The sequence below is a fragment of the Coptis chinensis genome, chromosome 6 (assembly GCF_015680905.1).
Source record: "Coptis chinensis isolate HL-2020 chromosome 6, ASM1568090v1, whole genome shotgun sequence".
Taxonomy (NCBI): Eukaryota; Viridiplantae; Streptophyta; class Magnoliopsida; order Ranunculales; family Ranunculaceae; genus Coptis; species Coptis chinensis.
This window is the reverse complement of record NC_141461.1, coordinates 73,903,414-73,918,389: the sequence shown is the minus strand read 5'-3', so window position 1 is coordinate 73,918,389 and position 14,976 is coordinate 73,903,414. Positions and strand designations below refer to the sequence as shown.

Here is a 14,976-nt window from a genome sequence, read left to right as displayed (position 1 = left end):
TGCTATGGTGGAATTAAAGGAAGTGAACCAAGTAGCACATACATACTTGATGGATAAGAATCAAGTTGCATGGTCAAGGGTCTTTTTTGCAACTCACTCTACTTGTGAAGTTGTTGAGAACAACATGTGTGAAGTGTTTAATGGGACAATTGTTGAAGCTAGGAGTAAACCAATAATCTCTATGTTTGAGGAGATTAGAATGAAGTTGATAGAAAGAATGTTCAAGAGAGTAGATATGATGCGAGGATGGGAGGATACTATATGCCCTAGAGCTAGAGAAAAGTTATAGGCAAACAAGTTGGAATATAGGCACTCTGGAGGGTATTTTATTTTGGGAACCAATAGTCTGAAATCAAAAGGGATATGATAGCTTATATAGTGGACATGAAACAGAAGACATGTACTTGTAGACTGTGGGAACTCAGTGGAATTCCTTGTTATCATTCCAATACTGCAATGTTTAACAGTGGAGATGAACCTAAGAAATATGTTGCACACCGGTATTCTGTTGAGACTATAATCTCATCCAAAGAAAGGGTGGAAAATTTGAAATTTGGGCTCAAAAAGTGTCATAGGGGCATTTCAATCATTTTCAACTCGAAATTCAGAAAACAATGAAACTTTAGCCATATTTAGAACATGATTGGGTGTGGGGGGAGTTTAGAGACACTAATAGAAGACCTAAAAGAAGAAGTTTGATGTAAAAATGAAGACTATAGAATCCAAATCACCATATATGATCAAATTTAATTCAAGACAAAATCGCGAATGAATTATGTCTAAGGGTGCAAAAATGGGGTGTTTACATTAACCAATTTTTAGAAGCTATGCCAAGTAATCCCCCAAAGATGATTATTGCAGATCAGGATCCAAGAATGACAAAAACCATTTCTCAAACTCTTCTAGACAGTCATAGTTTTTTTTTTTTTTTTTTTTGTTAAATTAATTTGTGGACATTATTTTTTTTTTATTTGTTTTACATGCTGAAGCTTTGGGTACTATGTCAACAAGTACTGTAGTTGGCACATACTAATGAGAACAAATGGTTGGAGTCGATGTATGAAATCCGATCAAATGGGTGCCTACACATGCTAAAGGCTTCTAAAAGAACTTGTACTTGATTTCTCCATCTTCTATCATATTTCATACATATCAAAATCATTGATTTTATTGCTTTCTTAGTATAATATAGTTGTAGTCGAATTTAAAGTAGAAAATCAAAAGAACTAAAAATCCTTCTCTCCTCCCCAATTATTTGTCTTTACTTGGATTTCTTTTCCACTTGTTTTGAGGTGTGTTTGACACCGTACCCTTACTCTAGCTATACTTCAACGAGTTCTTTTAGAAAAAGAGGCATATTGCTTGAGTTAATTAGGATTTGGTTTGCATTTAGGATTCATTGTAACTTGCATACAAAATTCTACTCATTATTATATATCATTTGACAATATTCTCATTGATATTGTCAAATCTTATAGATTCTCCAGCCAACTTTCCATTTTTGACAATATAATGATTCCATGCTCATCGTTTCATTATGTATACTGTCTTAGAAGGTGGTGAAATAAATTTTCACTTAAGTTGCCTTTACAACAATAGGACTTGTTACATTATGCACATGATCAGACCATACAAGCTTCCCAAAGACGTACTTATTTGGTTCTGCATCTTTCTTCGCTGTAAAAGTAAGCTTGAAATTCTTTTCTTCACCAATTTCCTTGAATAGTAAGCTCTTCGGTGTAACAGTAACATAAATACCATGCGGTTCTTCAATATAGGCACTATATTTTCCTGGGGTACCAATATTTTTAACAGTACGCCTTACATTGACTGACCCATGCAAGTTGGGGACTGTGATTGACGGGTAGTTGAAGTTTAATAGATTGTAGTGATTGGGACACTTAAATAATGGTTGTCTAGAAAGTTTTGCTAATTAAGTTGTAGTCAAATTTTGCTAGGTACATAGAAATCTTAAGTAATCCTCAAATGTCAAATCATAGACTAAACCAGGATCTGCTGCAATATGTGGCATTATATGGCCTGCACCCATGTCGAATGGTATCGCCGGGTTTCCTGTGTTACCATCTTTAATTGGATGATTTGTGTTATCGATTGTACTTGCTGAGGATGAAAACGAAGAATATGTAAGTAAAATATAAAGTGTTTAACTTTAAACAAATTAGAACTATGAAGGCAAATGGACTCAATTCTTTAATGTATTAAAACCAACTACGCTTTTGGAAGAGCATATACAAATACTATTCATTTCGTATTTGTGCCAATGTAAGGACCATTTTGACCTTTAATTCCTTGATATATACAAGAAATTACATTATTATTACTAGAATTGCCAAACTAATTGAAAACGATTAGGGTTTCCCCTCCATACGCATGCCGAGCTAATATAGCTGTTTGACCATAAAATTACTTGTTTTTTTTTGCTACATAATGAACACGTATGTGCAAACAAATTTTTCATTCCCCTTATTTTAATATTATAAATCTGTATCAATATTTATGTCTTTCATTCTCTCCTCTCTTTGATTTTATCATTTATTTTCTACCGAGGATTACCAAATTTGAAGTGATCATCTTCAACAGTGGTGCACAACAATATAATACGCAAAATAAGCACACCTTTACTCCTAAATCTTTAACTGCATTACATATAAATTGCAATAAAGGCAAAAACAAAATGGCATTAATATGTATATACCTCCCTAGATACAAAAATGCCAGTCTTATTCAACCATTGGATTCTTTTTGTCATAATCAACTTTTGTCGAAATGCTTTTAACTATGATTCCCCTCAAGATAATACAAATTTTTAGGTCACATGCTTAGACGTGTTGCGCACTGTTACCTAATGCATGTCCGAACTATGAATCCAAAAGTAAGAAGGGGATTTGGCAACTTCGTACCTTGACATCTTTGTAAATAAAGACTGGACATGGACATAGAGAGAGTCATTTTTGAAAACTAGTAACCGTGCACCTGTGTAAGCCTCCAAAACAATGTACAATTTTTTTATAGTGGCAATTTCAATAGTATAGTGGGTTGCCACATGTGATTATGTAATCATGGGTCCCACTTTCTCCACTTATCAAAGGAATGATTAAAGACAAACTATGGGTCCCACTTTTTAAAAAAGTAGGTCTAATATCACAGTTATATTTTTATCCTTTTCCACCATGCAAATTACAAATTTTTTTTATTGTTATGTTATGGTAATGTAGTTCAAAGTGAGGAGAAAATCGAAAAAATAATGTTTATTGTATGATAATTTGTGCATTTGAATAAGGATACTTTTGGACCCAAATAATGTTTTAGCCCTTAGCATCAATTCGAAGTACAGGATCCATTGTGTTTTGAGTATTGCAATATTATTTAAAACGAGAGGTCAAGATTGAAAAAAAAAAAAAAAAAAAAATATATATATATATATATATATAAAAAAAAAAATATATATATATATATATATATATATATATATATATATATATGTGGAGTGGAAATAACATTGTAGGTGGAGGAATAACGTTTATTGAAATAACACGGTAGCTTAACTGTTTGAAAGAACTACAAAATGTTAGGCTTACTTCGGTGTGGAGGGAAGCTAACACCATTGCGAATGCAATAGCGAAAGCTGACAACTCTTTACCACTGAATAAGGCAATTGTCCTTGAAGGGAAGCCACCATGGCTTCACAAATGGGAAACACTGTTCCAAAAATTCTATAGATTTTGTTGAGATTTTTGAAGAGATGTAAAACACCAAATGAGTGAGATGAAAGAAAATCTTGTTTTGAATTGAACTAGGGAGGTGCAGCTTGTTTCTATATACCTTATCCACCTTGTACTTTTTTCTTTTTTAATGTAATTTTAACTTAACTAGGAAAAAAAAAGTTTATTGAAGTATGATATAAATGTACTAACCTGTTGTAATAATTGCAGATTGGATCATTGCAGGGCTCCAATTTGGATGTAGTGCTTTAAGAAAACCAACAACACCAGCCACATGAGGTGCTGCCATTGATGTGCCACTTAAAATTTTGTAAGTGGGACCCCGTGGAGTCATTGCTCCTGATATGTCATTTGTTGATGCAGCTAAAATACTCGTACCAGGTGCAATGACATCGGGCTGAAATATACAGATATATCAAAATTAGTAAGTTAAGCCCTCACAAAACAAATAACTTGTACAAACGCATTGAGTCATTTTTTGACATAGCTAAAATACTCCTACTAGTTTGCAAGATTATTATTTAAGGAGAGGAACTTTAGTCTAAAAGGAAATAAATATAAAAAAGAAATTAAAAACTGGTGAAAATGCACAACGAACCTTGAGAATCTTTGCTGTTATGCTATTTGGTCCTCGGCCTGAGTATGAATCAACTATTGGTGCTGTTGCACCGACTTCCGTTGTCACTGGTGTAAGATATCCCATTGGTGACCTGTTATAGGTCAATGTGACTAATACTGAAAAATAAAAATAAAACTAATGAAGAATGCAAATACTATGTTATAGTTTAAATGTGTTGAATTATTATGGAATATATTACCAAACGCTAAATAGATATATTTTGTATTATGTTATACTTTATCTACAACTGTGAGAGTACGATTCCATTTCAAGAAATTAAAACTTACTTGGTAGAATTTATGTAGGAGAACACAACTTGACCATCTGTATAAGATATCATTGAGATGGCCATTCCAAAATCGAAAGCTTCATAAATACTATGAATCTCATCCGTAACATGAACTACTCCAAGAGCTCCTGCATTTTGTGCCATGGTGTAGCAAGACCCAGATGTTCCTTTTGATGGATTAATGAATACAAAGATCTTTCCTCCCACCTTTTCTGGATTGATGCTTCCATTACAGTGAAATCTGCTAATGTTCAATCAAATAAGCTAAGTGATCGAAACTTTGCGTTAGAGTAAACAAACTACAACCATCACTTCAATCATCTAAACCATCAACGTCTAACCCTACAACTTGGGTTCGTTTATGGATGAAATGTCTTCTAGGAAGATAATAAGGAGCTTCCTAAATAGATATAAAACTACCTCAATCATTAGCTAAAATAGTTATATTCTTCCTCCATTGATCATGAATTTCAATTTTTGGGAAGTATCATGATCATCCAATAAAAAAGATTTCAATTTATTAAAATGAACGAATCTTTGGCTAAGTACCATTTAAACATACCTAATAATGGTAAACACTTAGTAGGTTTTCTAAAGAATAATAGATTATCACATCTAGCTTAAATAATGGTTACTAAATAGAACATCAAATATAATGGAATGTTTTACTATGAGACCGTAGATATATAAATTTTCTTACGGATTCTCTGCTGTTACATTTTCCACTATTGCATCCATGTAGCTAACGAGAGGATAGAATATTTTCTACAACTTTGTAAATGAAAAGCTTATACCCTGTTTAAAAGAAAGAATTAAGGTTAAGCGTCGTGTTTAAAACTCTTTCATCATTTAACAAGAGAAGGTTACATTATCCTCAACAACGATGGTAAGAATAAGAATTTGATTAGCAGGAAATGTCTGTGATAGACTCCTATAAACTATCCATCATATCACACTTACCAACTCATCAAGCTATAAATACTATCCATCATGATTAATATACAACACTTTTTATAGAACAATTTATATAATGACCTTCATCTCACTCTACAAATTTACTTATGACTTAATTTTTTGTAGATATCATCTTTCTACCATGGATAACATTTCCACAAAAAGTGGGCACATTAATTTGGAAAATTCCAATAATGCCAAAAGAGGGAAACAAAATTTTAATTCCTGGACGTTAAAATAAATTCACATTTTCAAATCAACTTTTGATGGGGCAGAGATTTTGAAATGATTTGAAATTTTGTGGATATGACCTTTATAGTGGTGAGATAATACCCAAAAAGTATTAGCCCTTAATTCAACTATAAAAGGGTGTTGAATAAAAAATGTTGTATATGGATCACTCCTTAATACATAATACCATACCTTAATTCGTTGTTTGTTTCCGAGTTCTAAAAATAGCATCCATTGTCGATCAATTGTGCTTCCTCCAACTGTTAACAACCACGGGGCAACATTCTTAACAGTAGCCGCAGCAGGCCCATCATTAGAAGCTGCTGTAATTACCATAATGCCATTCTTAACAGCATGTAATGAGCCAATTGCAATAGAGTTATCACTATATGAAGAATTAGCACGGGTGCCAAGAGAAATTGATAGCACATCAACCCCATTGTGTATTGCCTCTTCAAATGCCGTTAGAACATCACAATCTATTAAATCATCCTCGTAGTTGGAGAAGGCTCCGACCTTATATGACACTACTAAAGCATTTGGCAATCCACCTTTTGCTGTTCCATTGGCAAAGCCATTTTCATTTGCTCCTACTACAAAGCGACCTCCTGCAGTGGAGAGCGTATGTGTTCCATGACCAAATAGATTAACTGCAGTAGACGACGTAGCATTATACCCATATTTTTTACGGCCTACTTTGTCAAACTTTCTCAATGAGATAAGCTTCTTGGAAATTTCTCCATTAGAAAGAATAAATATGTTAACAAAAGTAATTAATTATTAATCAAATGGATCTAATGTTGTGAACGATATTGGGTACATGAGAGAAAAGTGATTTAAATTCATGTGCAAGGACCTATTACTCACTTAATCTTTAACTAAGTTTTTTCTTTCACATAAAGACAGGACTATTAAAAAAAAATTAACTAAACCTGTTGCAAGAGCTGTTAGAGACAAAGTAATCATCATCGTCATTGCAATGACCTTTCCACTTTGAAGGAATTGGTCCCATCCCGTCATCGTTAAAGCTTTCTGATTGCGGAACTACCCCTAACAACCAAAATAACATGTGTCATTTTAGGAAACTAGGCGATCCATATATAGAAATTTGAAATCTTTTATAAAGGAGCTAGTTTCATGTGGCTAAAACCAACTCCTAATCCAGTTGCCTTTTGTATTATACATGGTTGAAACCTCGTTTTAAGTAGCCAATGCAGAACTGCCATGTGTAAATTGTATCATCCCTTTCGGCCTTTTTATCCTTGAATTATACAGTGTCTTATCAAGTTGTTTCTGTGCGATATGATACATCCAGTCTCCACAACATGTAGGCTTGTATGTGTTTATGGTGAGTGTTTTATAAGCACAAAACAATAAGTTTGAATTCATTTTCTAGGTGAAGTTTTACTTACGTACTTATTTTAAGTTAACTTAACTAGTTACATTTTAGTGAAAGACTGTATAATATATATACATACATATATCAAACCACCTTAAGATCGAGGCGTCCTCGGCTGTGATACCATTTGTAATGATTTGCACCATCCTAATACTTCGTTATTGTCCCCACTTAGCCGCTACGGGCCTCCGACAATATGTATGTGAGAGAGAGAGAGAGAGAGAGATTTCTTTTAACATCCGGTATGACTGTACTCATGAATTATCTTCCAATGTCATCCAAGTAACTCGGATGGTACGTACATGGCCAATATTATCTAGTGGCGTGAAAAATTAGAAAGAAAAATCCAATATTAACTTGCAATAACAACGAGGTAAGAAGCTTATTTACTTTATAAAACAATTTTGCCAACAACTTCTTTGTGATATGCTAAGTAACTATGATGTTGAATGCTAAACAAGCCGACAAAGACAAGTTGCGCTGGTGCAACAAGAGAAACTTTATCTTCTTTACAAATTCAAAATATATTATATGTGGTGCCCAAATATCGTACATACAGATATTCGATATTATTTCAATAAGTTTCTAATACAATATCCGCATGAGGGCCGATATATTCATTATAAATTTCAGGTACAAAGGAAAAAGACAAAGATGGACATATGTCAAAAAGCTATTGGATGGACATATGTGAAGCAACTATAAAAGGAATGAAGACAAAAGAAAGAGCGACCAAATTCATTTATCCCACTTTACTTTTTTTATTTCTCACATGTAAACAGAGAGAGAGTGTGAACAGTGTAAACACCATTAATGAATAAGAAAGAGCTTTGTTAATTTTATCTTTCTCTTCTTTAATCTTACATTGGCGCCGTCTGTGACTCAAGGATCAGGAGAGAATTCTAGTGTTGTTTTCTTTTCTTCTCTTTGAAGATTGAATCTGGAAAGGAAGAGATGGATTTGTTAATTGAGTTTTTTCTTTCTTATTCTCCACCATTAAAACTTCATGAAAAAACTTCAAACAGGAGAAGAAGTGAGTGATGATGAATTGATGAAGTTAGAAACATTGATGATGCATCTTGATCTCAAATCTGGATATCCTCCAAATTCAATACCGAACCAAAGTCAGATAAGTTTTCTTGAACTCATGTGGTTATAAGTTTCTTGACTTCTTTAAATTTCAATGTCAATTTCATTCTATAAATTGTTTTATGGTCTTTTCTTGGTACATGAGATGAGATTCATGGGGTTTAACACGGTGTTGAGAATTGTATGATTTCAAGTTCATTTTCTGCTATGGTGATGATAAATTATGGGCTGTTTAATGATGGGTTTTTGCTGTTTGGAAGAAATAAGGTATCGATATAAATTTTGTGATTTTGGTGATACACAATTTCGTAATCGATACTGGGGGCGACTTTGATACCGAGGTCGAGGTCGATACCAACCCAATGTCGATACTCGATACCATACCCATAACCAAATACCTGATACCCAGTCAAATACAAACAACCAAATTCAGTACCAATACCCAATCTCGAAACCGAATCAAACACAAACCAACCGAGATCGAAACCAAAATCTTCAAGATCGATACCGATACTGGGGCGACCTTGAGACAGGAGTGCAGAGAATAGGATAGCCAATGCCGGTACTGCAGGCGTCGATATTGATACTGGGGGCGACTTTGATTCATCCCTGATCTTAGTCTCAAACTCCAACCATAACCCAATTTCGATACCCCTAACAAAACAATTGCAATACAGAATCACCAACACCCAATTATCGACACCAATACCAACAATGCATCAATGGCATCAAGTACCAAATTCGAGGTCGAGTGCGATAACAAAAAGGCGTAACCTAAATTCGACACCCCAAATTCGATAATATAAAGGAGAACGTCGGTGGAGTTCAGACCCAAGGAATTTTCATATAGATAAATTCGTTCTCGAAATCGTTTATGAAGAGATCATAAAATGAGATTAGTGGGATTTTCGATTCTTGATATCTGGAAAAGAGAGAAAATGAGTTCAATTGGTTTAGTTGATGGAAGAAAGGATTTGGTGTACGTGTATATGGCAGAAAAGACAAAGAAAGTTTTCTTAGCTGATAACAGTAATGGTGGGTCAATAAGTTCGGTGGAAAATGAGAAAGCGGCGATATAATGGAAAATGAAAGTGGGCAATAGTTTTCACAGCGGATAAAAAGATAAGTCACATGGGGACGAGATGCTTGAGGAAGACCGATACCGATACTGGTCTAGAAATTTCGATACTATGTATCAGTATCAAAATTGCGCAGTTGGAGATATATCATGTCGAGGTCGAGATATAAGAGGGCTAACAGTTCATTGCTGATTTAGACATAATCACTTGGGGCGGGCCGACCGATGTAAAAATTTCACTTGAGGACAAAAAACTTTTATTGTCGATATCAGGCTATTCACCTCGGGCCAATATTTTCCGATATTTGTATTGATGATTTAAGGAATACCGATATAAAATTATCGCTTAGGGCGACCTATTTCGAATTCAAAATTTTTATCTCAAAATTCAAAATTTTCAATTTATCAAATTTTATTCTAAATTCAAAACTTTATATTGTCAAAATTTAGATTCAAAAGTTTTTTATATCAAAATTCTACTTCAAATTCAAAATGTTCAATCTATCAAATTTTATTCCAAATTCAAAAAAATTTAATTATCAAATCCTATTCCAAATTCAAAAATTTTAAGTTATCAAAAGCCCTAGTACCGACAGGGATGAGCGGTATCAGGCACTATATAAAAAAGCCCTAGTACCGATAGGGATGGGCGGTATCAGACACTATAAAAAAAAGCCCTGGTACCGACAGGGATGAACGGTATCGACACTATATATAAAAGCCCTGGTGTCGACAGGGATGACCGATATCAGACACTATATATAATTGCAAAAATTGCCATTTCAATATTGAAAAATAAAATTGCCATATCGGATTTCGAAAAATTATTTACAAAAATGCCATCTCAAATTTCAAAAAATTAATTGCAAAAATTGTCATTTCGGATTTCGAAAAATTCTATCTTGGATTTCACAAAAAAAAAATCCCATCTCAGATAAACAGTATTTGGTGAATAGTATGGATAAATAGTATCAAGGAATAGTGTATCGATGAACAGTGTCGATGCACAGTATCAGATGAGCAGTGCTAATGAATAGTATCAAGGAATAGTATCGATGAACAATATTTGGTGAATAGTAAGGAATAGTATCGAGGTTGAACGGTCAACAGTATCGATGAACAGTGTCGAGGAACAGTATCGAGGTTGAACAGTCAACAATGTCGATGAACAGTAAAAAAAATTATTGCTTCTCAAAATCTTAAAAATTTTCTAAAATTTGAAGATTTCAAAAGGAGCGATGTAATGCTCAAATATCATACATACCGATATTCGACATTATTGCATGTATCTTTACTTAGTTTTCTAGAAAGATTCTCATCTCTTCTCTACTCTATAATATACCGGTCTACACTATAAGAGATAGCTGGACCCGTAGTCCCGTACCATTCAGAGCCACAATTATTTACCGTAAAATGTAAATCTAATCTCCCTCTTAATGAAATTTAGGGAAGGGGATCATTCCTATGTATTTTACTCATAATAAACCCCCAGTTAATTATTATACATATAATTATCTAACTAAATTAATAAATTAATTATAATTACCTCCTTGCTAAAAGCCTAAAACTACAACCGTGAGTAGCACGAGCCTAAATACTTGTTCAAGGAGGACTATTCGATATGTCGTACATAAAGAATTGAAAACAAATTAAATATTGTTCTTACCTGTGTCAATGTTTGCAATTATTATATTTTCACCGAAATTCGGTTGTTTCCAAACCGGATCAATTGGTACTACACCATTTTCCAGGGTTCCAATAAATTCCCATAACCGTGTTGTTTGCAACTTAAGTCCCTCACATTTGAAAATTGACAAAACGTCTTCGTGCTCTGCATAAGATTTGCTGAATTATAAGAAACCACGACATGCAAGAAGACCTTATAGATGTTTTTGCATATATATGCATAATTGGAAGGTGGTTGGTAGATATATGTATTTTTTTAGTTTAGCAGTTATAGTATGTCGTACTTGAAATCTCTTCAGCTTCTTTAGCCTCTAACATTGCACTGAAAGCATTGATAAATTTTGTATGGGAATGAATCATGGCCTCTTTTGCGTTGTCCTTACTGGAAACCAATAAGAATAAAAAATCAAACAATAATTTTTGGGAAAATGATGGAGAAGTAGCCTAAAAAAATGGCATACACATTTACCTTTGTAAAAATGAACCCAGAAACTCGTTGTGAGATTTCTCTGCCAGACTGGAATCTGTCGAAGTAGGCTCAGAACCATGCGAGTGCCCACCGAAATAAACCGCATAAGGCTATGTAAATAAAAACATATTAATAACCGATTGTAAGCTACTCCTTAATTACTTGTTTGCAAAAAAAAAAAAAAAAAAAACGATTGTAAACTATCTTAAAAACAAAATATCTGTACGTTGAATAAAAGAAGATGCAGAAAATCTTACTTCTCTGATTGCAAAGATGTATGTCGTCAATGTAGAGAAAACAAATAGATGTACAGTAAAACAAATGCATGACTTGTTAATTGCCATTCTTCTCCTGATCGATAAAATTTTTCTTGATAGAGCTCAGATCAGTTGCATTTTATTTGTAAAAAAAAGTTCATTAGCTGCCTTTTCACGTAAGCGGACGGTGGAAATCCATGCAGTTAGAACTATCAAGAAACGAGAAAGTGTTTTCTCCCAGCGATATTTACTCCAAGTGCTCCATCCCCAATGAAGAATCACCGCCTGTCAACTATATTTGGAGATCCAGCTAGACCTCCAACTATGATATTGATACTTCAATAACAAATTCTAGTTTCTGCAACAATAAGATTTGCTTGTTCGATACATCTGTTTAATTTATTTGTTATTGTTCTAAATTCTGTGTCAGAGTTTTCTTTTGCGGTTAATACACTGTCGTATTCAATCTGTTTCATATAAATACACTTTCTGCTCACACGCCTGACTTCGATATACTCGCTCAGTCCCTCCATCCTCAACGTCGAGAAGATAGTCGTCATCACAGAGTGAACTCCATCGACCATCGTCATTGTCAATTCTTCAATTTATGAGTAATCAACAAGCTACTTAAGTTACTTCTAGTAAAGGGAAATGGTGGAGGAATTACCGAAGAATAGGCCGGCAATTATAATAAATGAAAAAGCTTAATTTCTACATTCGTTAAATCACTGGTATATATTGTTTGTTGTACATAATGTACTATTCTTAGGTGAATGGTAAGACTTAGGACGACGTACCTCTGCTTCCCCTGGCCGTTTTAGTCACATGCATAAATATGTAACGAGTGAAAGCCAACAAGGTTGTACCAAAAGAAATTCCAGTGAAAACATGCTCAGGTCGATTTACTCATTCAAATTTTTATTTTATATTTATTTGGTGAGTTTTGGGACTTTACTTGTAAGTTTTAATATGGTTTGATAACGAATGAAAGAAGATAGTTAAGGCGTACGTTAAGCTGATTGTATGAGCAAGAAACACCTCAATCAACCACTCTAATTCTCTTCCTCTTTGTCTCTCCTTTTTCTCTCTCTTTCCTTCTTTCTTTTCTCCCCCTTCTCTCTTCTCCCACTGTTCCTTTATATCACCCCCCTTCTATTTGAGTCGTCCACCTGTCTTGTCATCTCACGGTCCGCCTCCCTTCCGTACATGTGCCACGTCTGCGGTTTAGGGTTCTGCGGTCGTGATTTCGTGCTCCCCCTTTTTCTTCAGTATTTTGCATCCTATCACATGTACCGCTGACCTAGTCCACTTCCCCACATTATGCCACTACAAATGCCCCTTCTCGACTCCGCGGTCCTATTAAAAAATCCGGGATCGAGAACCTTCATCGCTTGTCTTTTCTGCTCACCGCCCCTACTCTTTTCCCTCAATTTGCGTGTGATGGTAACTATCATCATCACGCGTGTTTCCAGCCGCCCTCGTGTCTTGCGCCTCCACGTGTCTCATCCTGGTTGGATTGTCACTCTGCCTCCTCGAATTCACCACCTCTCCGCATTTACCCTTTTACCCTTCCCCCATTTTAAACCCCCTTCGTTCTCCCTCTTTATCATTTCCTTCTTTTCATTTTGCTTTGCCATTATTTTCTCTTTTCCGATCAGCCTCTGTCAGCGTGAGCTCCACTATTCTTCTGGCGACTCCCCTCCACCTTTGGCACCCTTTCTAGGCTTAACACCTCTTTCCTTGTTCCCACTGGTATGTTTTTTGGACTCCCTCTACTTTAGTTTGAACTGGTTATTTGGTTTTGTTCATATCTTGCGTCTGTCCCTCTACCTTTCTGATGTCGGTCACTGAATCCGATGATTCAGACTCATCCCATCCCTCGGGGTAGCGTCTCCACCCCCTACAGCCTCTGCGGCGGTACCATCCACTTCGGGGCGTCAAGGTCCCCCACTACCTCCACCATCTCGATGTTGCCGCCCTGATTTAGACTCAATTAGGGTTGCTTATGGCATTCCTGCTAGCATAAACCTATAGCATGTGCCATCCACCACCCATTACCCCCACCTGGTTCCCCGTCGACCGGGGTACCTCGTGATCACTGTGGGTCAAATAATTGCCGGTCTATGGCTTCCCCTCACCCGTCTGGATGTTGAAGTATGTAATCATTTCAATATCCCCCCATGCCAAGGCATTGAGAACTTTTGGCGGACTATGTTCACCGCGAACTCATATAACAAAACTGGTGAAACTCAGATAACCAGCTGCGATATCATCTCTCACTAATTCCTCAAGAAAAGCACCAAGGACGTCGGTGTGGGGTAGCAGTCCTTCTGCATGCGCCCTCAGAAGTCTCCCCTCTTGCTCCGCGTCACCACCTCCGATAAGGTGTGGCACCACTACCCTTTATACGTATTGGGACAGTTTTTGTCCACGGACCTTCCTTCATAACTGACACTTAACCATCTCGCCTTCATAGCCCGTGGTGAGTATCCTTATTATTCTTATCTCTTTAACCGTCTGTCTCGGTGCCCACTAACCGCGGCTTTTCTCCATTTTGTAGGTTGGCGACAGGATTCCAAATCTCAAATCTACTCAGGCATATTTTGTCCCGTATTCCAAAGGCTCCGCGATCTTGGTCCAGGTCAAGTCAAACTTTTGGGTATCAATCCTACCACCGCTACTCCCTTACTGCAAACCCCTGCTCTACTAACTTTCCGCGGCTTCTCGGCTCCATTTTACCATCCTCCTCCTCCCAAAGAAAGGAAACCACGAGCCTTGCCTCCTCCCAGAAAAAGATCCCACAACCTAGCCTCCCACCGTCGTCATTCCCAAACTTCCTCACGGTCACGCAAATCTTGCGAACACTGCCCTTGCTCTGCTCCCGAAGACATTCCCTCTTACCGCTCCATATCCACTTGGGACGATCAATACACCTTTCCCCTTTCCCCCTATAACGATATGGACCTCCACAAGTAGAAATTGTTTGACAGCGACTCCGACGGAGATAACGATGTTAGGGAGATCCTTGTCCCTGAAATCAATGTTTCTACTAACGCACCACCCACTAAGAGGCCGCGGACTTCCACATCTGCTGAGTCTAATCCAGTCACCCAGTAGAACTCCATTTCGGAGGATCCTGAACCCATCACCTCCCAACCCCTT

The 14,976-nt window shown here is 36.1% G+C and overlaps 2 protein-coding genes across 2 annotated transcripts; both read right to left on the bottom strand.

Moving 5' to 3' along the window:
* Positions 1–1,576: 1,576 nt before the first annotated feature.
* LOC147494415 (subtilisin-like protease SBT5.3) lies at positions 1,577–4,218 on the bottom strand. Its single transcript, XM_086568133.1, has 4 exons — positions 4,207–4,218; positions 3,936–4,140; positions 1,963–2,121; positions 1,577–1,851 (listed from the first exon to the last, which is right to left on the bottom strand). The coding sequence occupies exons 1-4, from the start codon at positions 4,216–4,218 to the stop codon at positions 1,577–1,579; spliced, it is 651 nt and encodes a 216-aa protein (XP_086424259.1).
* A 1,133-nt stretch (positions 4,219–5,351) lies between these two features.
* LOC147494414 (subtilisin-like protease SBT5.3) lies at positions 5,352–13,451 on the bottom strand. Its single transcript, XM_086568132.1, has 6 exons — positions 13,374–13,451; positions 11,558–11,667; positions 11,373–11,470; positions 11,069–11,233; positions 6,029–6,573; positions 5,352–5,446 (listed from the first exon to the last, which is right to left on the bottom strand). The coding sequence occupies exons 1-6, from the start codon at positions 13,449–13,451 to the stop codon at positions 5,417–5,419; spliced, it is 1,026 nt and encodes a 341-aa protein (XP_086424258.1). The 3' UTR covers positions 5,352–5,416.
* Between the last annotated feature and the right edge of the window lie 1,525 nt (positions 13,452–14,976).

Coding starts and splice junctions, on each gene's coding strand:
- LOC147494415 (XM_086568133.1), bottom strand. Junction 2,122..3,935: donor ATCTGCAATTATTACAACAG/GTTAGTACATTT, acceptor TTTCATCCTCAG/CAAGTACAATCGATAACACA. Junction 1,852..1,962: donor GGATTACTTAAGATTTCTAT/GTACCTAGCAAA, acceptor CGTCAATCACAG/TCCCCAACTTGCATGGGTCA.
- LOC147494414 (XM_086568132.1), bottom strand. CDS start 13,451: ATGGCAAAGCAAAATGAAAAGAAGGAAATGATAAAGAGGGAGAACGAA. Junction 11,471..11,557: donor CTGGGTTCATTTTTACAAAG/GTAAATGTGTAT, acceptor ATTGGTTTCCAG/TAAGGACAACGCAAAAGAGG. Junction 11,234..11,372: donor AGAAGCTGAAGAGATTTCAA/GTACGACATACT, acceptor AATCTTATGCAG/AGCACGAAGACGTTTTGTCA.